The sequence below is a fragment of the Pleurodeles waltl genome, chromosome 11 (genome assembly GCF_031143425.1).
Source record: "Pleurodeles waltl isolate 20211129_DDA chromosome 11, aPleWal1.hap1.20221129, whole genome shotgun sequence".
In the NCBI taxonomy this organism is placed as follows: domain Eukaryota; kingdom Metazoa; phylum Chordata; class Amphibia; order Caudata; family Salamandridae; genus Pleurodeles; species Pleurodeles waltl.
This window is the reverse complement of record NC_090450.1, coordinates 924,583,627-924,607,361: the sequence shown is the minus strand read 5'-3', so window position 1 is coordinate 924,607,361 and position 23,735 is coordinate 924,583,627. Positions and strand designations below refer to the sequence as shown.

At 44.0% G+C, this 23,735-nt stretch overlaps 1 protein-coding gene across 8 annotated transcripts in view; it reads left to right on the top strand.

Moving 5' to 3' along the window:
• The window catches only part of PITPNM2 (phosphatidylinositol transfer protein membrane associated 2), an 832,934-nt gene that overhangs the window by 727,838 nt on the left and 81,361 nt on the right, over positions 1-23,735 (top strand). For all 8 annotated transcript variants that reach the window (XM_069214977.1, XM_069214974.1, XM_069214975.1 and 5 more), the window contains one exon: positions 22,367-22,531. In XM_069214977.1, the coding sequence (XP_069071078.1) occupies positions 22,367-22,531 (165 nt within the window). The remainder of the gene's footprint in view (positions 1-22,366; positions 22,532-23,735) is intronic.

Sequence of the window (23,735 nt, the reverse complement as noted above, 5' to 3'; positions counted from 1 at the left end):
TCCCTCTCCCATCCCCAAGCAGATCTCACAGTAGTGACAGATGCGTCACTCCTGGGATGGGGCGGCCACATGGGGGAGGTGAAGATCAGAGGACTCTAGTCTCCGGTGGAGTCCAGGCTCTACATCAACTTTCTGGAGCGCACGGCAATCAGGCTTGCTTTGAAAGCATTCCTTCCCTCTCTCTAAGGGAAAGTGGTGCAGGTGTTCACAGACACATCACTGCAATGTGGTACTGCAACAAACAGGGCGGAGTAAGCTCGTGGACCCTTTGTCAAGAGGCTCTGCACCTCTGGAGAAGGCTGGAATGCCAGGGCATATCCCTGGTGGTTCGACATCTGGCGGGCTCTCTGAACGTCAGAGCAGACAAACTCAGCTGTTAATGCATGGTCGATCACAAATGGCGTCTCCATCCGGAGGTGGATCAAGGTCTGTTTCAGAAGTGGGGAGAGTCTTGGTTAGATCTGTTTGCCTCTGCAGAGGACACGCAATGTTAGCTGTTTTGCGCTTTGGCGTTTCCAAGGCGGCACTCGCTTGGCAATGATTTTCATCTTGAGTGGAACCCCAGCCTCCTTTACGCCTTCCCGCCAATACCATTTCTGCCCAGAGTTCTGAAGAACATCAAGAATGACCCAGCCCAAGTAATCCTTATGGCTCTGGACTGGGTACGAGGGGTATAATATACCAAGCTTGGCCATCGATCCTCCAGTCAGACTGCCCATATGGGAGGATCTTCTGATGCAGCAGCATTGAATGGCTCTCCAACTAAACCTGCCCAATCTCCACCTCCATGTGGAGTTGACACCTTTCGACCTTCCATCCAAAGTCTGCAATGTTATCTTGCTAGCCAGGCGTCCCTCCACCAAAACGGTATACGCCTGTCATTGGAAAACATTTGTGGCATGGTGTACTCCTAAATCTGTTGATCTCCTTTCTGCACCTCTGTCTGAGGTTCTATTGTTCATCCTCTCTTTTGCCCAGCACAGCTCTGCTTTGGGCATCCTTCAAGGCTACCTATCTGCCATCTCTACCTTCCTAAGACTGCCAGATTAACCCTCCTTGTTCAAATCTCCTATTGTTGGGAGGTTTCTTAAGCGACTCACCCACATGCTACCACCAAGCCAGTTCATGATGCCCCAGTGGGATTTGATCCTGGTACTTACATACCTTATGTGTGCTCCTTTTTAGTCACTACATAATTGTCCTTTGCAGCTTCTCACACTGAAAACCGCTTTCCTTATCGCCATCACCTCTGCTCACAGAGTGAGTGAGCTCCACGCTCTTTCTTCGAAGCCACCATTTCTATCTGTCCATCTTGACAAAGTGTGCTTCGGACAAGGGCCTCCTTCCTCCCTAAAGTGGTCACACCCTTTCATATTGGCCAATCTATCACTTTGCCTACTTTTTAGACCTTCTAACATCCTTCTCATGAAGAGGAGAGATTCCACTGTCTGGATCCAAAAAGAAGGTTTGCATTCTACCTCAAACATACAAAATATTTTTTGGTGGACGATCAACTCTTTTTAGGTTATGTGGGTAAGAAGAAAGGACAATTGGTACAGAAGCGGACCATCTCTCAAAGGGTTGTCCTCTCCATCAAGATGTGCTACGCTTTGGCAAAGCAGCAACCCCCTGAGGGTTTGCATGCTCATTCTACCAGAGCAACTGCTGCAAACACAGTTGGCACGCGGCGTTCAGGTCCTAGACATCTGCCAGGCAGCAACGTGGGCGTCTGCACAAAGCATTACTGCCTGGACAGTCAGGTCCGCAGAGACGGCTACTTTGGCCATTCGGTCCTTCAGGACTTTTTAGTCTGATCTTGGTTTGCAGCCTACCTCCGAGGATGGTATTGCATGGATATCTATAAGGTAAGGAATCTGCAACTAGAAGTTTCTATCAGATGAACAAGTTACTTACCTTTGGTAACAAATTGTCTGGTAGAGACATTCTAGTTGCATATTCCTTACTGACCCACCCATCCTCCCCACTTTGCAAACTGTTTTCTAGGGAGAGGGACTCCCTTTTCAGGGCCCTAGCTCTGGCACAGCAATATCAGTGTTCTTCATGGCTCTGCGCTACTGGCGTGGAAAGTTGTGAAGAGAAACTGACGCCAGCGCACCGGGTGGTGCCTATAAAGGACCGTGACATCATCACGGCAAACATGACGTCAACGATGCACGTGGAGTTGACCGACGCCACCTGACAGCACACAAGGGTACTGCTTGAAGAAAAATCTCCAGAGCCACTCTGACACCTGGGGAAATTATAAGGTAAGGAATCTGCAACTAGAATATGGGTCTACCAGATCATTCATTACCGAAGGTAAGTAACTTGTTCAACAAGATTGAGGGTGTAGTCCTAACATGCACATTGACCTAATTTTCACTTTTTCCCTACAGTCCTTACTGATTTTCTCTTTTGACAATACGTTGCACTCCATTTGTTCTGCCACTTTATATTTTGCTCTTTTTTATAACTGTATGTTCGATGGCATCTGTCGCTGTAGATACGCATGTTCTGCAATAGCTCGCCATCTGGTGTTGGGCCGGAGTGTTACAAGTTGTTTTTCTTCGAAGAAGTCTTTCGAGTCACGGGACCGAGTGACTCCTCCTTTTGTCTCCATTGCGCATGGGCGTCGACTCCATCTTCGATTGTTTTTTTTCCGCCATCGGGTTCGGACGTGTTCCTGTCGCTCCGAGTTTCGGAACAGAAAAAATAGTTAATTTCGGAAGATTTTCGTCGGTATTGTTGCGTTCGGGATCGGCGTACTTACATTCAACACCGCATCGAAGATCGAAGAGCTCCGGTGCCCTTCGGGGTAGTTTTTCGATCCTCCGTCGGGGCCTAGTCGGCCCGACCGCGTGCTGAGGAACGCCGATGGAACGGACCCCTTTCCGTTTCTGCCCCAAATGCCACAATAAATACCCCTACACAGACCAACACTTGGTCTGCAACCTGTGCCTGTCACCTGAGCACAGCGAAGACACCTGCGAGGCCTGTCGTGCGTTCCGGTCCCGAAAAACACTCCGAGACCGTCGAGCCAGAAGACTTCAAATGGCGTCCGCACCGACAGCCCGACGGGAGTTCGAGGAACAGGAAGAGGAAGGTACCTTCTCGATCCAAGACTCAGACTCCGAAGGATTCGACGATACACAAACCGTGAGTAAGACGTCGAAAACCACACAAAGAAACATTTACAAGGCCCAGGGGACGCCACTGCCACCAGGCCATGGCTCAACCCATAAAATCGGTGACCGACCGTCGGCACCGAAAAAGGCCCAAACGGTGCCGAGATCGTCCGACTCCGGTCGAGACACCGGCACGCAGCCTTCTCGGGACCGAGAAAGTGCTGGAGACAAGCCTCGACACCGAGATGCCGGTGTGGACACGGCTCGACGCCGAGACAGCGGCACCGAAACAGATCGACGCCGAGAGGTTTCGGCCCCGAAAAGAAAAAAAGTCACCTCGGAGCCGAAAAAACACGCAGACAAAGTTTCCACGCCGAAACAAACTGCAAGCGACCCAGCTTCAGGCTCTTATACAGAAGAGCACTCGCTAACCTCCCAAATGCAGAAGCATAGGTTTGAGGAAGAGCTACAAGCAACTGATGCGGACCATACGCAAAAGCGTATCTTCATTCAGCAGGGGACAGGAAAAATAAGCACCCTTCCCCCCATTAGGAGAAAGAGAAGGTTGGAGTTCCAGACGGAACAAGCACCACAACCAAAAGTGGTGAAAAGAGTTACACCACCACCCTCTCCTCCGCCCGTGATTAACGTTTCACCAGCACAAACGCCATCACACTCCCCAGCTCACACCACCATGAGCCAGGGTGACCAAGACCAGGACGCATGGGACCTATACGACGCCCCAGTGTCAGATAACAGCCCAGAGGCATACCCTACAAAACCATCTCCACCAGAAGACAGCACCGCGTACTCTCAGGTGGTGGCTAGAGCAGCACAATTTCACAACGTAAGCCTCCACTCAGAACAGGTCGAGGATGATTTCTTGTTCAACACACTCTCCTCCACCCACAGCTCCTACCAAAGCCTGCCTATGCTCCCTGGTATGCTCCAGCACGCAAAAGACATATTTAAGGACCCGGTCAAAAGTAGGGCAATCACACCAAGGGTGGAAAAAAAGTATAAGCCGCCTCCTACGGACCCGGCTTTCATCACAACACAGCTGCCACCAGACTCTGTTGTTGTAGGAGCAGCTAGGAAAAGGGCCAACTCTCACACATCTGGAGATGCACCACCCCCAGATAAAGAAAGCCGCAAGTTTGATGCAGCTGGTAAACGAGTCGCAGCACAAGCTGCAAACCAGTGGCGCATCGCGAACTCCCAGGCACTACTTGCGCGCTATGACAGAGCCCACTGGGACGAGATGCAACATCTCATTGAACATCTGCCCAAAGACTTCCAAAATAGGGCAAAACAAGTGGTTGAGGAGGGACAGGCCATCTCCAACAACCAGATCCGCTCCTCCATGGACGCTGCAGATACAGCTGCACGGACAATTAATACATCTGTAACTATCAGAAGGCATGCATGGCTCCGAACGTCTGGATTTAAACCAGAGATTCAACAAGCAGTTCTCAATATGCCTTTTAATGAAAAAGAACTGTTCGGTCCAGAAGTGGACACAGCGATTGAGAAACTCAAAAAAGATACGGACACTGCCAAAGCCATGGGCGCACTCTACTCCCCGCAGAGCAGAGGGAATTACAGCTCATTCCGTAAAACGCCCTTTCGAGGGGGGTTTCGGGGTCAAAGCACACAAGCCAGCACCTCACAAGCCACACCGTCCAGTTACCAAGGACAGTATAGAGGAGGTTTTCGGGGACAATATAGAGGAGGGCAATTCCCTAGAAATAGAGGAAGATTCCAAAGCCCCAAAACCCCTACTACTAAACAGTGACTCACATGTCACTCACCCCCTCCACACAACACCAGTGGGGGGACGAATAGGTCATTATTACACAGCATGGGAGAAAATCACTACAGACACTTGGGTTCTAGCAATTATCCAACATGGTTACTGCATAGAATTTCTACAGTTCCCTCCAAACATACCACCAAAAGCACAAAATTTAACAACACACCATTCCAATCTCCTAGAGATAGAAGTGCAGGCACTATTGCAAAAGAATGCAATCGAATTAGTGCCAAACACACAAATAAACACAGGAGTTTACTCACTGTACTTTCTGATACCAAAGAAGGACAAAACACTGAGACCAATCCTAGACCTCAGAGTAGTCAACACTTTCATCAAATCAGACCACTTCCACATGGTCACACTACAAGAAGTATTGCCATTGCTAAAGCTGCACGACTACATGGCAACTTTAGACCTCAAGGATGCTTATTTCCATATACCAATACACCCATCGCACAGGAAATACCTAAGGTTTGTATTCAAAGGAATACATTACCAATTCAAGGTACTGCCTTTCGGATTAACAACCGCACCAAGAGTCTTTACCAAATGTCTAGCGGTAGTCGCTGCACACATCAGAAGGCAGCAAATACATGTGTTCCCATATCTAGACGACTGGCTAATCAAGGCCCATTCGTTAATAGAGTGCTCAAATCACACAAATCATATCATACAAACCCTCTTCAAACTAGGGTTCACCGTCAATTTCACAAAATCAAAAATTCTGCCACGCAAGGTACAACAATACCTGGGAGCCATAATAGACACATCAAAAGGAGTAGCCACTCCAAGTCCACAAAGAATTCAAAATTTCAACACCATCATACAACGCATGTATCCAACACAAAAAATACAAGCAAAGATGGTATTACAACTCCTAGGCATGATGTCATCATGCATAGCCATTGTCCCAAACGCAAGACTGCACATGAGGCCCTTACAACAATGCCTAGCATCACAGTGGTCTCAAGCACAGGGTCACCTTCTAGATCTGGTGTTAATAGACCGCCAAACTTACCTCTCGCTTCTGTGGTGGAACAACATAAATTTAAACAAGGGGCGGCCTTTCCAAGACCCAGTGCCACAATACGTAATAACAACAGATGCTTCCATGACAGGGTGGGGAGCACACCTCGATCAACACAGCATACAAGGACAATGGAACGTACATCAAACAAAACTGCATATCAATCACCTAGAACTTCTTGCAGTTTTTCAAGCACTAAAAGCTTTCCAACCAATAATAGTTCACAAATACATTCTCGTCAAAACAGACAACATAACAACAATGTATTATCTAAACAAGCAGGGAGGGACGCACTCCACGCAGTTAAGCCTGTTAGCACAAAAAATTTGGCATTGGGCAATTCACAACCAAATTCGCCTAATTGCACAGTTTATACCAGGGATACAAAATCAACTCGCAGACAATCTCTCTCGAGATCACCAACAGGTCCACGAATGGGAAATTCACCCCCAAATACTGAACACTTATTTCAAACTCTGGGGAACACCTCAGATAGACTTGTTTGCGACAAGGGAGAACGCAAAATGCCAAAACTTCGCATCCAGATACCCACACAAACAATCCCAAGGCAATGCCCTATGGATGAACTGGTCAGGGATATTTGCTTACGCTTTTCCTCCTCTCCCTCTCCTTCCTTACCTGGTAAACAAACTCAGTCAAAGCAAACTCAAACTCATATTGATAGCACCAACTTGGGCAAGGCAACCCTGGTACACAACGCTGCTAGACCTATCAGTGGTACCCTGCATCAAATTGCCCAACAGGCCAGATCTGTTGACACAGCACAACCAAAAGATCAGACACCCAGATCCAGCATCGCTGAATCTAGCAATCTGGCTCCTGAAATCCTAGAATTCGGGCACTTACAACTTACCCAAGAATGTATGGAAGTCATAAAACAAGCAAGAAGGCCATCCACCAGGCACTGCTATGCAAGTAAATGGAAGAGGTTTGTTTGCTACTGCCATATTAATCAAATACAACCATTACACACAACTCCAGAACATGTAGTGGGTTACTTGCTTCACTTACAAAAATCTAACCTAGCTTTCTCTTCCATTAAGATTCACCTTGCAGCAATATCTGCATACCTGCAGACTACCTATTCAACTTCCCTATATAAAATACCAGTCATTAAAGCATTCATGGAGGGCCTTAGGAGAATTATACCACCAAGAACACTACCTGTTCCTTCATGGAACCTAAATGTTGTCCTAACTAGACTTATGGGTCCACCATTTGAACCCATGCACTCCTGCGACATACAGTTCCTAACCTGGAAGGTGGCATTTCTCATCGCCATTACTTCCCTGAGAAGAGTAAGCGAGATTCAGGCGTTTACTATACAGGAACCTTTTATACAACTACACAAAAATAAAGTCGTCCTAAGGACCAATCCTAAATTTTTGCCAAAGGTTATTTCACCGTTCCATCTAAATCAAACAGTGGAACTTCCGGTGTTCTTTCCACAGCCAGATACCGTAGCCGAAAGGGCACTACATACATTAGATGTCAAAAGAGCATTAATGTATTACATTGACAGAACAAAGAACATCAGAAAGACTAAACAACTCTTTATTGCATTTCAAAAACCTCATGCAGGAAACCCAATTTCAAAACAAGGTATAGCCAGATGGATAGTTAAATGCATCCAAATCTGCTACCTTAAAGCTAAACGACAGCTGCCCATTACACCAAAGGCACACTCAACCAGAAAGAAAGGTGCTACCATGGCCTTTCTAGGAAACATCCCAATGCAAGAAATATGTAAGGCAGCCACATGGTCTACGCCTCACACATTCACCAAGCACTACTGTGTAGACGTGTTATCCGCACAACAAGCCACAGTAGGTCAAGCTGTATTAAGGACATTATTTCAGACTACTTCCACTCCTACAGGCTGATCCACCGCTTTTGGGGAAATAACTGCTTACTAGTCTATTGCAGAACATGCGTATCTACAGCGACAGATGCCATCGAACTGAAAATGTCACTTACCCAGTGTACATCTGTTCGTGGCATCAGTCGCAGTAGATTCGCATGTGCCCACCCGCCTCCCCGGGAGCCTGTAGCAGTTTGGAAGTTACCTTCAATTATTTATATATGTATCATCTCAACCTTAAATAAGTGCATACTTAGTCACTCCATTGCATGGGCACTATTACTACAATTCAACTCCTACCTCACCCTCTGCGGGGAAAAACAATCGAAGATGGAGTCGACGCCCATGCGCAATGGAGACAAAAGGAGGAGTCACTCGGTCCCGTGACTCGAAAGACTTCTTCGAAGAAAAACAACTTGTAACACTCCGGCCCAACACCAGATGGCGAGCTATTGCAGAACATGCGAATCTACTGCGACTGATGCCACGAACAGATGTACACTGGGTAAGTGACATTTTCATTTTGTCTACTTTTAAGCGTAGTTTAATGTTTTCCTATTTATTGCTCTGTTTATATAATGTTCCTTCCTTCTTTTCCTCCATCATTTCTTTTCTTCTGATCACACCTTCCTTCCCTTCTTGTTAGTATGTCTCCCTCACTTTCCTGCCTGCCATCCACACTGTCCTATCTGTCTTCCACACTGCACCGCCTGCCTCCCACGCTATCTTGCTTTCTATTGACACAGTCCTGCCTTCCATAGACTGTCTTATCCACACTGGCCCGCCTTTCTTACACACTGTCCTACCGACCACACTGTCTTGTCTGCCTTCCGCTGTACGAGCTTTGTTCCAGTGTCCTGACTTCCACACTGTCCTGTCTTCCTTCCACACTGCCTTCTAAATGCCCATGACTGGCCACCTGTGCCATCCTGCCTTCAATTCATAATGTCCTTTCTGCCTCCTGCACTGTCCTGCCACACAGTTCTGCTTTCCTTTCACACTCACCTGATTTCCACAGTGATTAGCCTTCCTTCAAAACTGTCCTGCCTGTCTTTCTTTCTTTTCTACTAACCACCTTTCATCCTACCCTCATCTCTTTTCTCCATTATTCTTCCTTTTTCTTGTTTTCTCTCCTCTCGTCTTCATTTCTTCCAGTTTTCCTTTTTGAACCCATCCTGCCTCTCTACCTTTCTTCTTTTTTCTTTCATTCTTTTGTTTTTCCTTCTTTTTATCTTTTTTTCCTGAGTTCCATTGATGCTTATTACCTACCCTCCTTCTTCATCCCTTCCCTTTTAACCCTTCTTGGCCATTTCCTTCCCCCGCCCCAGTGGAGCAATGTTTTTGCTGATTTAATACAGGATATAAGTTGATATTCATACAGCCATATTCTGGTACCACACTCTCACCTAAGGAAACAAGGAGTGTACAAAGGCCTGCCAGAAGCAGTATTGTTTTTGAATTGGGCCTTTCTTACAATCCACATCACTCACAATAGGCATATTTGAAGATGGACGTAATTAGTTAGAACAGCAAGCCTGTGTCAGTGCACATTCATACTCTACTCTCCGCATACTGTGCACAAACAGTTTCAAGTTCATTATGCTTGCATTGGTTCCTCAGCCACTTTGCGCTTGGGAAGACATGGTGATCTGCTTTTGTGCTTGTGTACCAGTTGCCAGACTGCATGCCTGCATTGTTTACTAAGAAGCACTGCTACATTCTCAAGTACTAATAAATGTATGCCTCATGATGTGCTTTTGGATTATCTATGCATACTGTTTTTCATTTTACAGCACCGCCTCCCTTTTTTGTACCCATCCATCAGTCGTCATTGCTGATCTCGACCAAAGAAGGGGAGAGCACGCCTATACATTGTCTGAAACTGCAGCGGTGTCCACTACATTGCTTCATGTTTCAGGAATCGTGATACGTAGCGGTATCCTCCCTCTCCCAGATTCACCACGTTGAGCCACTCATCCTTGTCTTTTTTGCCCACATGGTGGAGGAGGCGAACCATTGCTACAGCAGCATTCTGACCGTACTAGTCTGTGTGTGCTGTTGGTAGTTGCTTTTAGTTAACCTACAAAATGAGTACACACCTAGGTCCTGATTTAGATTTTGGTGGACAGGTTACTTCGTCACACCAATGGTGGATAGCCCGTCCGCCGAAATATAAATCCCATTGTATCCTATGTGATTTATATTTTGGCGTACGAGCTATCCGCCACCGTTGTGATGGGGTAACCCATCTGCCGACATCTAAATCAGGCCATTAGTTGTTGTTGTGAAATATTATCAATCTGCAGTTTGAGTAGACATTGTCCATACACATAACAATAAATGAGTCCTTAAGTTCATCCGATTTTTCAACATGCATTGTTCTAAAATAACAACTCACACTAGCTCATTCTATTTAGAGATAAATTATCAAACTCCAACTTTAGGAAAGTGTTTGGGGCCTAAGCGCCAGGAAATAACAATTCTTTCCCCTCTCAGCCTTTCTTTGTGTCCTGGGTCTTTGGAAGAGGCTTGCAAAATAGTGTGCACTTCAGCTGATTTTATGGCTATCAGTTGATTTTACAAATCTGCAAGGCGTCTGTTTGTCCTTAATGTTATATTGTCATTGGGACACATTTCTGCAGCTTATGGGTAAAGCTAGATGTTTCACAGCCTGAACAAAAACCAGTAATAAACACAAACCAGGGCCGTTCAAGGGTGACCTAGGAGGAATTGTTGTTAATTGTGGTTTGTCTGTGTATATGCAACAAAACGTTCTAATTCATGCTTCAGTACTTTAGCGGCCAAAGTCACGGTGGTCTTTCACATGCTTCTTCAGTCTTGAAGAAAGACTCAGAACATAATTTAGTCTTTGACAGACAATTCTCTCTCCATCAAGGCGGCGGACAACATTACCACCAATTTTAGAGATAACGCCAACCAAGCTGTTATCCTTGTAATTTGAAAGGTTCCCTTAAGGATACAAAACACTTGGTGAATGGGCTCTGTCAGTTTTGACTGTGGTTCACCACACTTTAAAGGCTTTTTTTGTTTTTCAGAAACAAACTCCTAAAGGCAGGTGTTATTTCTGAAAAACAAAAAGCTAATGGCCCCCGTACCCTGGTGTTTTATCCCATGGAGTGATGGTCTTTATTTGATTTTTTTCTGTCCCTCTCTGTCAGGTTTTACCCAGTGCTGAAAAAAAGGCATTCCACTTTTTACCCTATATAGGGTGGGCAATGTAATACCCTTCCTCTGACAGCCCCTTTTCCATCGGCAGAAGCTGTCCATCGATAGAGCCAAGAGGGGTTCCATCGACAGAAATCGTACAGTCTGCCTATCTCTAAATGATGTGGGTAGACTGAGAGTTTGGTGGTCAGGGTATTCCATTGCATTGGTGACAGAGAAACCTGTCTCCCAAACTCTAAATCAGAACTTCTGTCCTCATTTTCTTATCTAGAGGTCAGAAAAGTATGGATACTGCATCTCCCCCTGGTTTAAATGGTGAGGAAATTCTTGTGAAGTCATCTTGTGAACTTTCAATATGCGCTTATAGTGTAAGAATTGGGAAAATATAGTAATTTTGTGCCAACAATGCCCTCTAGACCCTTGTCCTTCCCTACTCTGTTTGCCCCATTTATCCGCATTAGCAAAAGACCATGCGCCAGCATGGGTAACAATCGGTAGGACTTCTTTATCGGTACATAATCTCGGATCAGAATCTGCAGACCTATTGTGAAACCTGATGCTAAAAGTGCTTCATCCCACAGTGTCACAGACACTGCATGTGTTTTCCGCTGTAAGAAATGTTCCTCAGTAAAACTGCAATATTTGCTTCTGCAGCATGAGGCGTCTTCCTGTGCTGGATTTTGCAGACTTTGCTTCAAAGTGCCAGTCCTTTTCAACTGTGAGCACAATTATCGAAAAAAACATGTGTAGGATTTGTTTCACCGAACTGACCAAATGAGTAACCTAAATACCAGATAAATAAAGTTGAAAACAGTTGTGTATTTTACTGTGAAGCAAAAGACCCATTGGAATATGGCTTCTTTTGTTGACAAATACATCTATTACTGCCACACCCCCACACACACACACCACCTTTCTTGTGCACTGTCATGTACACTGGCATAACATAACTGGAGGGGCTCCCCTTCAGGCTCACTCAGGAACTCTCAGGCTAATGTGCTGTGATGAGAGAGCGCCCTGGAGCTCGGGCCCACTGCACCATGGAGGCTGCAGGGGACTTTGTTACGCCACTGGTCATGTACTCTCTTGGTCTCCCATTACACATGCTCACGTCTACTGGCAGAGGAGAGGGCAGCTGAATTAGACCTCTATATGCTGACACTGTTTATTGCTCTAGTACGTAACTCATCATGCTGCCAGTACTCACCCTATCTTCTTCCAATGGACATTATTCAATTTGCAATAACTTCCTTTCGTCATGACATTTGTGCACCCTTTCTCTCCTCCATTGATATTCCCCCTTTGTGTCTTGCCCATCAGTGGCCATGTGGTGAGGACCTGCTGATATTCTCAAAAACAGGTTCAATTTAGAGCATGCCACATTATTATTCTAGTGATATGATGTCAACGCCTCCTCCCTGCCCACCTGAATAAGCACTGGTATCTGTAATTCATGTGAGGTTTGGCCTTTTCATTTTACACACGATAGACTGATTTATGCAGGCAGCGAATGGAAAAACATGTTGGAGTCTAAATATATCCTAGATCTGTGACCTCTGAGTCATGTTTTCTATGAATTTTAATATTTCACAGGCATATGAAAATATCAGAGTTTTGCATTGCAAGTACACAGCATCTTTGCAAGACCATGTTGAGGCAATTTCTCTCAGAACAGCGTAGAACATACAGAGGCATTTCTTGGGTGGGTGCAACCAACCTCTGAATAATATAGGCAATGTGCCATAATTGCATAGCCTCTGGTTACCTAGGAGTGGGATACTGGCACCCATGCTCACACATACATCTAATGTTCTGTTTCCTAACTACAAACTCTATCATTTGAATTCTGGCAATGCATACTGCCCCAGTCACACAACCCTGGAGCTTCACTGCCATCACAGCCAAAGTGCCCTCGAAACGTCTGTGTTGACCAGAAGATTTAACGTCATTTTCTACCTTCTCTCCGATGCGATGTGAGAAGACTTCCATAACATAACCTGTGACGGAAGCACTTTATGGGGATGAGTGGACAGGAGAGTTGGTTGAACAACTAGACCCATTCTTTAGGGATGGAGGATAAAGCTTCCCTGGGACTGCTATCTCTGTCACATACACACTTTTTTTCACACTGTCGTTCTCTAGCTCTTCCTTTCTCTACTCCCTCTTTCCATCTTGTCCCGTCCCTTCTGTTTCCTCCTTGATGTGTGGTCTCTCGTAGCCCATACTCACTTTTTTTCTCTTACACTCTGTGGTCTCTCACACCCAGTCTACTCTCCCCCCATCAGCAGATCCTTTAGTTGTTTGGATATATAGATATTTGAATGAGGCTTTTGAGAGCATTCCCTCAATATTTGTGTTTTAAAACCAGAAGAGAAGTTCTTTCTCCAAGCACTCTCTGAGGATGCAGCCCTTTGCCTTTTCTCATTCTTGCTTACCTGAGCTGTCACAAAACACCTAAATAGTGAGGCAGATTCCTTGTTAGAAATGAATCAGTCTGGCAAGAGATTCCTAGGCAGGGAGCCCTCTGTCGACAAGAGAGAGAACTTGTGAGCAGAAAGTTCTCACACTGTCAGTTCACTGTTTGTAAGAGAAATGATTCATCTGAAGAATTTTGAAGCAGAGAACTTAAGGAGACATCAGCAGAAAGAACTAATGCAGTAGACTCGTGATCCATGAGGGAGGAATATGCTCTGTGTACCTTTTATGAAAGGAATATTCACTGAGTACGCAAGAGAGTCCCTCTTGCCTTGAAGAGCAGAATCCATCAGCGGACCGATTTGATGCAAAGACTTAAGGGAACGGTGGATGTTGAGCAGGAGCACCTATTCATAAGGGAATTCCACTTGCACAAGGAATGGTTGAGCAGTGTTGCCAACTGGCAGCTGTGCTGCACACGTTTGGTAGAGGTGTGAGTTGCTTTTAGCGTGGGTGTTAGATCCCTTTATTCAGGTGGCATTCCTATTTGTCTTAGTTGTGGTGGCTTTTTTGCACTGTACTACAGTTTATTTAATGGGTTGTTTGGTTTTAGGCAGCCCTGTGCTTTTGTGCAGAATATTTGCACTTTATTTATATGTGCAAGACTGGATGTTTCTTAGTGCTCAAGCCTGCAAGTGCTCACTTCTATTGAATGAGCCCATGTGCTCCTACTTTGAGGTCTTTGTTCAAATTGTGCAGTGTTTATGCTCCATTGTGCCAAGTCTGGTAATCCATTGAGTTTAGGCTCTAAGCAGGTTTGACTATGAAATCCTGGGTTTGTTGAGCTTGTTCAGAATCTTTAGTAAAGTAATTCTCAGGGAATTTATTGGTTACCCTAGGGGGGGGAAAGCTTTCCAGTTTTGTAGTTCTGAGGTCCTTTTCTGTTTAACCTGTTTTTAAAAGTTTTTCTTGCCCAGAACCCTCTCTCTCTGTGGCGTAGTGGAGCTATCTGCTGTATCGTCTGATACATTTAACTAAGGAGAGGGATATACACTGCTCAGTTTTTCATAAGAGTGGAGATGTGTTGCATTGTCCCAGGTTGTTGCTTAGTTAAGGTGAGAGACATGCACTCTTGAGGTTTTCTCTTAAGGAGGAAGATGTGTTGTATCTTCCTATGCATTAGTTATTATTAAGGGGAGAGACATGCACTAGCGACTTTTGTCTTAAAGTTGGACGTGTATGTCACAGGGAGACACATGAAGTTCTGAGTTTTCTCCAAGGAGCGAGATGTGTTGTACATTCCCATGTTTTTGTTTTGGTCAGGGGCAAGGCATGTCCTGTTGGCTTTCCTGTTAAGGAGGGAGATGTATTGTACCTCTCTCTGTCAGTGCATCCTCCATGGGAAAGACAAGCAGTGTTCAGTTTTCTCCTAATGAGGTAGATGTGTTATATCTTTGTATGTGTTTGTTTTTATCAGGGAGAGACACATGCACTGTTGAGTTTTCTTTTAAAGCTGGAGATGTGTTGTCTCGTTCTGTGTCTGGTTTGTCAAGAAGGGACACAACAGAATTTAGTTTTTTTATTAGTAAGGAGGGGGTTGTGTTGTATCTGCCTAGGCCCTTGTTTCAGCCGGGGGAGAGACATGCAGTGTTGGCTTTCCTCTTAAGGAGAGCACAGAGTAAGCGAGGACCCTCTAGCACCTACACACTTAAACACAGCAGACATCAGGAATTTGACTTACCCTTGCGGAGTAGAGAAAGACTATGACTTCCCCAGCAAGTGAGGCATCTTGCCCAAGAACTAAAGTAGAAAGGAGCAGCTCTGCAGAACCAGTAAGGGGAAGTCTAAATGTAAGGAAAACAGGCAGCAAAAATACAGTCACAGCTCAAGATACACAAACGGGGCTTCCCTCTTCAAGCATAGAATTTGAACTCGACTTTGCAAGCTGGAATGTGGCAAAAGGGGTAGAAATGGTGGTAGTGAGAGGCAGTTTTTGGAGGAGGCTGAACTGGAAACGTTTATGTTCATGGTGGTTAGCGCCTGTATGTCCTAGCATGTAGTCTTGTAATTAAATACATTTACAGCCTCATTTACAAAAAAGTGACGCAGCGCTGCGGCAAGTTTTGCAGCACTATGTTATTTCAGAAACGCTCCGTATTTACTACAATACGGCACACCCCTGTGTTTTCCCTAGCGCTGGCGCTAACATTAGCTGCCTGCCACCAACGCAGGCACCCTTGCACCATAGTGCAAGGATGCCTGCGTTGCAGGGAATTATTGTTTATGTGCTGGAAGGTGTCCCTTCCTGCACATAAATAATTATTAGTGGCGATTTGTTACTTCTATGTGTGCTTCATAATGCAGCACACATAGAAGTAACAAATCGTCATGATTAAATGATTGTTTATGGCCAGGACACCTTCCTGCACATAAACAATCATTAATGTTGTTTTCCTCTTTATATGTGTGCTTTAGGATGCAGCAAACATATAGAAAAAGCAAAAACATGGAGAAATAAAAGTATTTCTCCTCGTTGTGCCACTCTAACGCCACCCCTGGGGTGGCGTTAATTTTTGGCGCTGCCTCAGGTTTACGATTTCTCGTAAATTTGGGACAACATCAAAATGCAGTGGGTGTTGCTGTGGAAGGCTCACAGCAACATCCACTGCACGTCCCTTTCATGTAAAGTGATGTGTGTAAAGGGGGTGTATTTGCAAGGCTGCGTTAAGCCACAAAAAGTTGCTTAACGCCACTTTGTAAATATGGGGCAGAGCATTGTGCCACCACAGCGTCAGAAAAAGTGACATTCCGGTGACGCAGTGCCCTTGTAAATGAGGCCCTTATTTTTGTACCTGAGTGTGTTCTGTCTCTTACCCTCAAGTCCAGTCCTCACCGAGCAACATAGTTGTGAAGCGTTGGAATTCTCTTCTCTCCAAGAGAAGGATTCGTACACGAAACACATGTGGCCAGAGGCCGCTTATGTACTTGGATCAACAGAATGTTCTGTAGGAGGACCCATGTAAACAAACATGGATCGTATCCTAGGGCTCCTACCTTATGTTCAGCCCTCTGTTGCTTTGCAGCTTGGTTTGTATTCTATAAAAATCAACACATAACATACTTATACAGCCAGAGGCTCTTTTCTTGACGATCACCCTTTAGTAGAAAGTTTGAGGCAAAGAGCTTTCGTTTAATGATAGTACTTTTCCAAAAATGTTCTCACTGATGTAATTTCACCAGTCACATACCTCAGAGAGGCATCACACCAGAACCTATCATGCAAGAAGTTGAAATAGGCCAGGGATGTCCTACGTTGGTCAGGACTGCCAGATCCATACCACAGTTTCAAAAACAACAGTAGGCTGTGTATTGAGTTCCATTTAGATTCATAGGCCCTGATTTAAGAAAAGTCAGGACCACATTTCTTGCACCCATTTGCGCCCCCTAACACCACCATGTGTGTGCCATATTTAACATACAGCGCACTATGGCAGTAGTTAGGGAACTAGCGTCTGAATTGTTTACGCTAGTTTGGAGCTTTGCAGGATTAGCGTAAAAAATGTTGACGCTAATCCTGCAAAACCCATTGAGGCCTATTGTAAACAATGGTGTGCTTCCTTTTAACGCCTCTGAACAGGCATTGAAAGTGCCGAAACAAATGGCGCAAAGAAATCTTTCAGATTTCTTTGTGCCATTTTTTCAGCCCCCCTAACGGGGGAACACCACCTTTGCATACATTATGCCTGGCTTAGGCAAAGGGCTTAGGCAAAGGGCAAAGGGTTACAAAGTGGCGCAATGCATGCATTGTGCCACTTTGTAAATCTGGCACGGCGATTTTGGCCTTGTTGCGCCACATTAGCGTAATAAAAAAGACGCTAATGTGGCGCAAGGGGCTATTAAATCTGCCACATAGTGTTTAAAGCCATTTAAGAGGATAGCCTGAAACTCTGGAATGAATCAAGCCTTCCTGGATCTATATAGGAAATCCCTTGTGTAGGAAACACAGGGGTATATTTATACTATGTTTGCACCAAATTTGCATCATAATTTTGATGCAAATTCGGCGCAAACTTAATTCCATATTTATATTTTGACGGTAGACAAATCTAGCGTCAAAATATTAGAGTTTGCACCAATTTTTGGATGCGTGCACCTACCTTGCGTCAATGAGATTCGAGGTAGGCGCTCCCATCTAAAAAATTGTGCTATCCCCCTAGCCCCATATTTATCACCTCGTGCTAAAATGACGTATGGGTGGGATGAGGGGCTAAATAATGGTGCAAAGCATGCTTTGCACCATTATTTAACGACTGGGTCAGACCAGGCGTTAGGGGACCTGTAGACGCATTTCCATGGTTAAACACCATGGAATGGGTCCACAGGTGTCCTCCCCAAGCCCCAGGAACTCCCCCACCCACACCAGAGGATGAGGGGACCCCATCCAAGGTAAGTATAGGTAAGTATTTTTTCGTTTTTATTTTAAAGTGCCATTGGGGTCCCTAACACGTTGCCCTTACATGGCTCTGGGTCCAGTGGCCATGCACAGGGGACACTGGTCCCCTGTGCTGGCCATTGGGGTGGTGGGCATGACTCCTGTCTTTTATAAGACAGGAGTCATGTGTTATGGATGGTTGTGCGTCAGGAAATGGCGCTAGGCTGGTTTGAGGCATTTTTTTTGCCTCTAACCAGCCTAGTGTATTTTTGTGATGCTCAAACTCCATCACCTCTTCCGCCATCCCAACCCAGCTGGCGTCATTTAAGTTGACGCTAGCCCAAGCTGGAGCTTAGGAATGGCACAAGCCGGGACTAAACTTTTTGGTGCAAAACTGCGTTAGTGCAGTTTTGCACCAAAAAGTTTAAATATGGGACACAGTCTGTAAAACAAGATGTCAATTCTGGAAACCAATTGCAATCATACATGCTAAATCAACAAAAGCTAATATCTGGCTTGCATTTCCAAACTGAACCATAACAAAAACATGCCACCTATGCTTTTTAGGGTCAAGCCTGCATTGCATGCGCTCGCACATGCGTATCGCAGCGAGACGCTTTAGTGTTTAGAAAAGGGCTCTGAGCCCTGTGGATGTCACATCAGTGTTTTTCATTGGTTCGTGGGCTTGCCTAATAAAATCTGCTTGCTTTCATTAGTCGAAGGCATGCATGCGTCATGCCTTTTCCGGTGGCTAGCCCTCCTCGAGCGCACCGACCAAGTACAGAAAACATGCAAGGCTCACTGTTTTCTGTCCGGCTCGTCGACTACTTTTTCTCTAATTTACTAGCGCGATTTCGCTTGGCAGAAGTCGAGCGCTTTACATAGTTAATTGCACTTTTTCGGGTTACGTACATAAATGCACTTTTGCCGATAGGTGAAAAGTCGGGTTAGGAGTTTACAACGCTATCCGCTCTAACAGGAGCAAACTCGAGACCCGTTGCATTGCAAAATGCTTGTTCTTATTGTGACAGCTTTTGTTGATGTTATAATATCACAGGTTTAAAAATGCTAGTGGTTATACTTTTTTCTGCTGACCAATAAAGTGTTGACAGTAATACTTAGGCACTATAATCCAAGAAAGAGCTCATTTTGACCTATTATCAACTGGAGTGGAGTCAAAGGGCCAAAGGATAGGTTGAGGGCCCAACGCTAAGCCAAGGGCCATACTTACCTGGGAGAGTCCTCCCCCTTCGATATTACTGCTCTTGTGAATTGTACACTTCAGATTTGGGGGTGGAATATACTTTGGCAGTGTCTTTTTCATGGGGATATTTTAAGTGGAAGGTTTGAGGAAGCATACTTGTTGGATATTTTTGGGTGATAAGGCTCCGCCATTTTTATTCCATAGAAATGCTTTGTAGTTAATGCCTGGTTTTGACGTTCATTAAAATGAGCATATACAAAAGCTGATAACTGTTGTACTCATGATATAAATCATTTGTTGATGGTGTGATGAATCTGTGGTGGGATACGATAAACTGTGCAAACTGATACAGAAGTTGAAACTAGGACACAGTTTCTATACAGTCCCAAATATCTTCCTCATCCACATACAACAAGTCTGACATGCTGAGTTAAACGTACTTCCAACAGCAGCCTGTCATTTGGGTTCCCAAAGTTTTACTACAACTTCACCACAGAGTTCTAACGAGCAAGAGAGCTAACGTTCTATATTAAAAACACGAATGAGGTACTCCTAAACACTGTTTAGCATGAGTATGAGCTGTTGATCCTAAAGCCTTTCCTAAAGAGTGGGTCGAAATAAATGAGCATCCAGATTTTATTGCAGATTCAAAACTGGGTAAAGATCTTACGGGAAGCATGGGCTTTAGTCATTTATGGCATAATATGTGTGTAAAGATTTAAAAATACTGTAGTTAACGAGAGAGCTCTCTACCTACGTCCAGCATCCCCTTCCCATATGTGTTTCCCTAGTCTACCTTTGTCGCTTAAGAACTATTTAATTATTGCAGACATAGGTTTTTTAAACTTCCATTTAAGGGTATGGGAGTAGATTTTTTTAAAGTGCAGGAAGCTGTTCGCAGATAGGGCTGATATTTAAAATGAATAGATTTATCCTATTGGTAGTGAGACCCTTCACCCCCCCTAAATGAGTTACTGTTTAGGCAGATCATTTTTCTTTTTGTCAGAAGTTGCATCTCCCTGTATAATTATGCACTGGCTTCAAAATCATTCTTTATTAATTATATATAAGGAAATGACAATTTTTTTTATATATACATATATGTATGTATGTGTGTGTGTATATATTTATATACATATGCATATATATACACGTATATATATTCTACTAAATATATTCTATAAAATATGTGTTTGTGTGTATATATACATACATACACACATGTACATACATATGTGTGTGTGTATATAAATATATCTTATTGTATATATATTGTATAAAATATTTTTCACAGGATACCTAACAAACACCAATGTTCCAATGCTCAAGATTAATTGATACAAACACATCTTTAAAATAAGTACCATTGTAAAACATACAGAAAAGTGATGCCATTACTTTAAAACAGTGAAAACTGTATTAAAATACACAATTTTCAAAGACTTGAAACACTTTAATATATCATTCAAACAAATAGAAAGGGATATTTTAGCGGTCCGTTTAATTTATTTAAAGGGGCCATGGCAGGAGAGATAAGATACACATACTCACATATTCCCCCTTCTACACAGTAAACTGGATGGATTTAAAGGTCTCTTATCGAGCTTCCTGCCACCCATGTCAGGTACATTCTGTGTGTTAGATGAAGACTTTAGTTCTTTATTAGAACTCTGATTTCCACAGTCAGCTAGTAGGGGAAGTAGGCAAAATGATATGCTGGTTGATGTTCCAATAGGTTTTTACTAAGGAACTTGCTAGGAATCCTGGGTTGATATCAGCCAGCAAGGATTTAATCCAAGTGCAGAATCCTGGTCGCGGATAGCTGTCTGTAGAACAGAAGTCATCCATGTAACACCAGTTAGCTGCAGTGGAAACATTTCTGAATTCTAACATGGCAGTGGACTGGCACATGGTTAGCGACTGATACAAAATAGTAGGTCTTGGTTTAGAAGTGACATCAAATAGACAACTACAGCAAACACCTCAATTATTCACTTTTTGGCCACCTATACATATTTTATGCTCGGCCCCCAAATTGATCTACACCTTCTTTCCCCTGCTGTGCAGGACAGAGGAGTAAGGGGGAAGGATACAAATGACCTCTCCTCCCTCTTCCAAATGTAGAAAAAAAATCCTGGCCTCCTCCCTTCCACCCTGCTTTTTCTTCCACTGCTCTGAGCTTTTCTGTTTCCTTTCCACAAGAGCAGAGACCTGCCTCTGCACCGACAGGCTCTTAAAGAGCCCTCTGAGAGAAGCCTCTAATTGTTTTATGAGATAGAAAAAGGGGGAACAACTTGTCCCACTGTTGCTATGTCATCTCAGTGAATAACCAGATTAAGAATCTGGTATTATGACAGTGGTGTTCATCGAGAGCCATGCATAATTAATATATTAAAACTGGCAAATTCATTCTTCTTTAATTAATTTTTTTACATAAGCACTACTGTAAAAATGCCCTGCTAGGAGAAACGTTCTTAAGGGTTGCAGTCATGTGAGATGAAAATAGAAAAAAAGAAGCAGCACCTGCTAACAGTGCAGCATCACCACTTTAGGTCCAAAAATAGTTTTTCATCCCCTTAATGCCAACTACTCTCCCCTTCTATATCCTGCTCAGTGAGCACCAAAGGATCCCATAGTAACCATTGCCAAATAGTTTGTGGCCTTAGGGAAGAAAAGGCCAGGGTGACCTTTCAGTAGAAACAGACAAGATTGCAGCCCACTGGTTGTTGCTACCATTTTCTAGATCTTAAATTAGTCATTTCACATTGGGGGCATCAGAGCAATGGAGAGGAAAGATTCCATTATTTTGTAAGTAAAGATGATCACCAAAGCGACTTATTATTATTGTTTGACTTCCAATTTCTTTCTAAATTGGGATTTTGCTTTTTTGTTTTATAAGCTTTTTTCCTACTCCGCGTATGAGAAAAATACCCAAATTCCTATAGTTTTTCTTACTCACCCTGCTGTTTTTGTTAGGTATATATAGATATGTGTGTGCTCATATTTGTATATACACAGCACGTATTCTTTTCATTAAAAAAACAAATCAGTTTATAATTTTGCTCATCGTTTTTCCATCCCAGAGGAATGAAAAAATGTTATTTTATGTAACTGTTTTATTTGAAAAGAACTCAGATGAAATACATTTCTGTCAGTCTGTTTGAAAGCATTCCATCTGAGCTTGCCTGCAGTCTTGTTCCGTTCTCTCCTTGAGATTTGTCTTTCATTTTGTCTTGCCTGTTGGTCTAATTTTTTGATTTCCCTGTTTCGGCTTCATAGCGGATGTTGTTCAGTCGCATGGTGCACTCTTCGTGGAAAACTCGTCCCCCTCCTCCCCTATCACTGCCCCCAACTTCAGGGGATTCCGGAGGGCAAGTGAGATCAGCATTGCCAGCCAGGTCTCAGGAATGGCAGACAGTTATACTGCTTCCAACATAGCTAACAGTAAGTGATTAACAGCCTCCATGTCACTCGCTGCAGGGACCAGTGCCACGCACCAGATTCATGCCATCATACAAAGCAAAAAGAAAAAGAATAACTCATCCATCTCTTGATTATTTTGTATGTGCCTGTTTGTGTGCATATATGTATTTGTATAAACCAGGCTAGGACTTTGTGTAAAGGGTCGAGGAAAGTTATCCCGCCTATATGTCCACCATTGCCTCCTAGTTCTTTTCAGAACCCCCACCTCCCTTGCAAAGTGTTCCTTGTTTATCTTTAATGTTTGGTGTCCATCTTGTTTCACTTTGACTAGGTCATTAGTTGGCTCAACAAACACCTTTCAGTGATCCCACGGGTTGAATCATAAATGCTTCAAAGTCCTGTATTCCAAATATAAAATATATTTTAATGAGTCAAGGGAAGTGTAATTCTTGTCTTAATTGAGGCGTTTTGTTCCTTTATCATGACAATAGTAGAGTGAGCCAAAGCTTTGTCCTCCTTCCCAAAGCATTGATCCTCAGTTATGTTAAATAGAGTTTTGAGTTTCTTCAACTCTACCTCTTGAATAAGTAGACCACATTGTACACGGTCGTTAAAGGAGAAAGCCCACTGAAGCGAACTAAGGAAATGGTTTCCTAAAAACTAACACAGGGATAAGGATTACTTCCATATGTTACCATCATCATATTGTGGGTTGTGTAATCTATGACTTTTGAGGCATATGTTTATTATTTGTTTGATAGCAGGGTGTAGTAATACGTGACCTTATGATCGTAGGCCCCAGAGGCCAAATATTTTATATATATATACACACATACAAAGAGCGTAGTCCATAGAGGTCTCACATTAAAGAATAAGGAGCCAGGCCCCTTACACAGTGTCATGTGCAAACATTGCCACATAAATACAAGTTTTTTTCTGGTGGATACCTCTGCCTGCAGATTCCTCACCCTTGAATCTCCTCCACGTGCCGGACTTGGTCTGGAAAGTTGAAGTAGCTCTCCCGTGCTGCTTGGTGGTCCCTCAGCTCCAGGATCTGCCCTGGGTATAACATCACAACCACCCTGGCACACAGATGTTAGTTCTTTGTTCCCATCCTTCAACGCTGATCCAGAGTAGCCCTCCTCAACATTTTCCAAATTGTTTTACCAAGCAGTGTTTCAGGGCTGTCTTCCCTAAAAAAATCAGGCTTTAAATGGTGCCATTC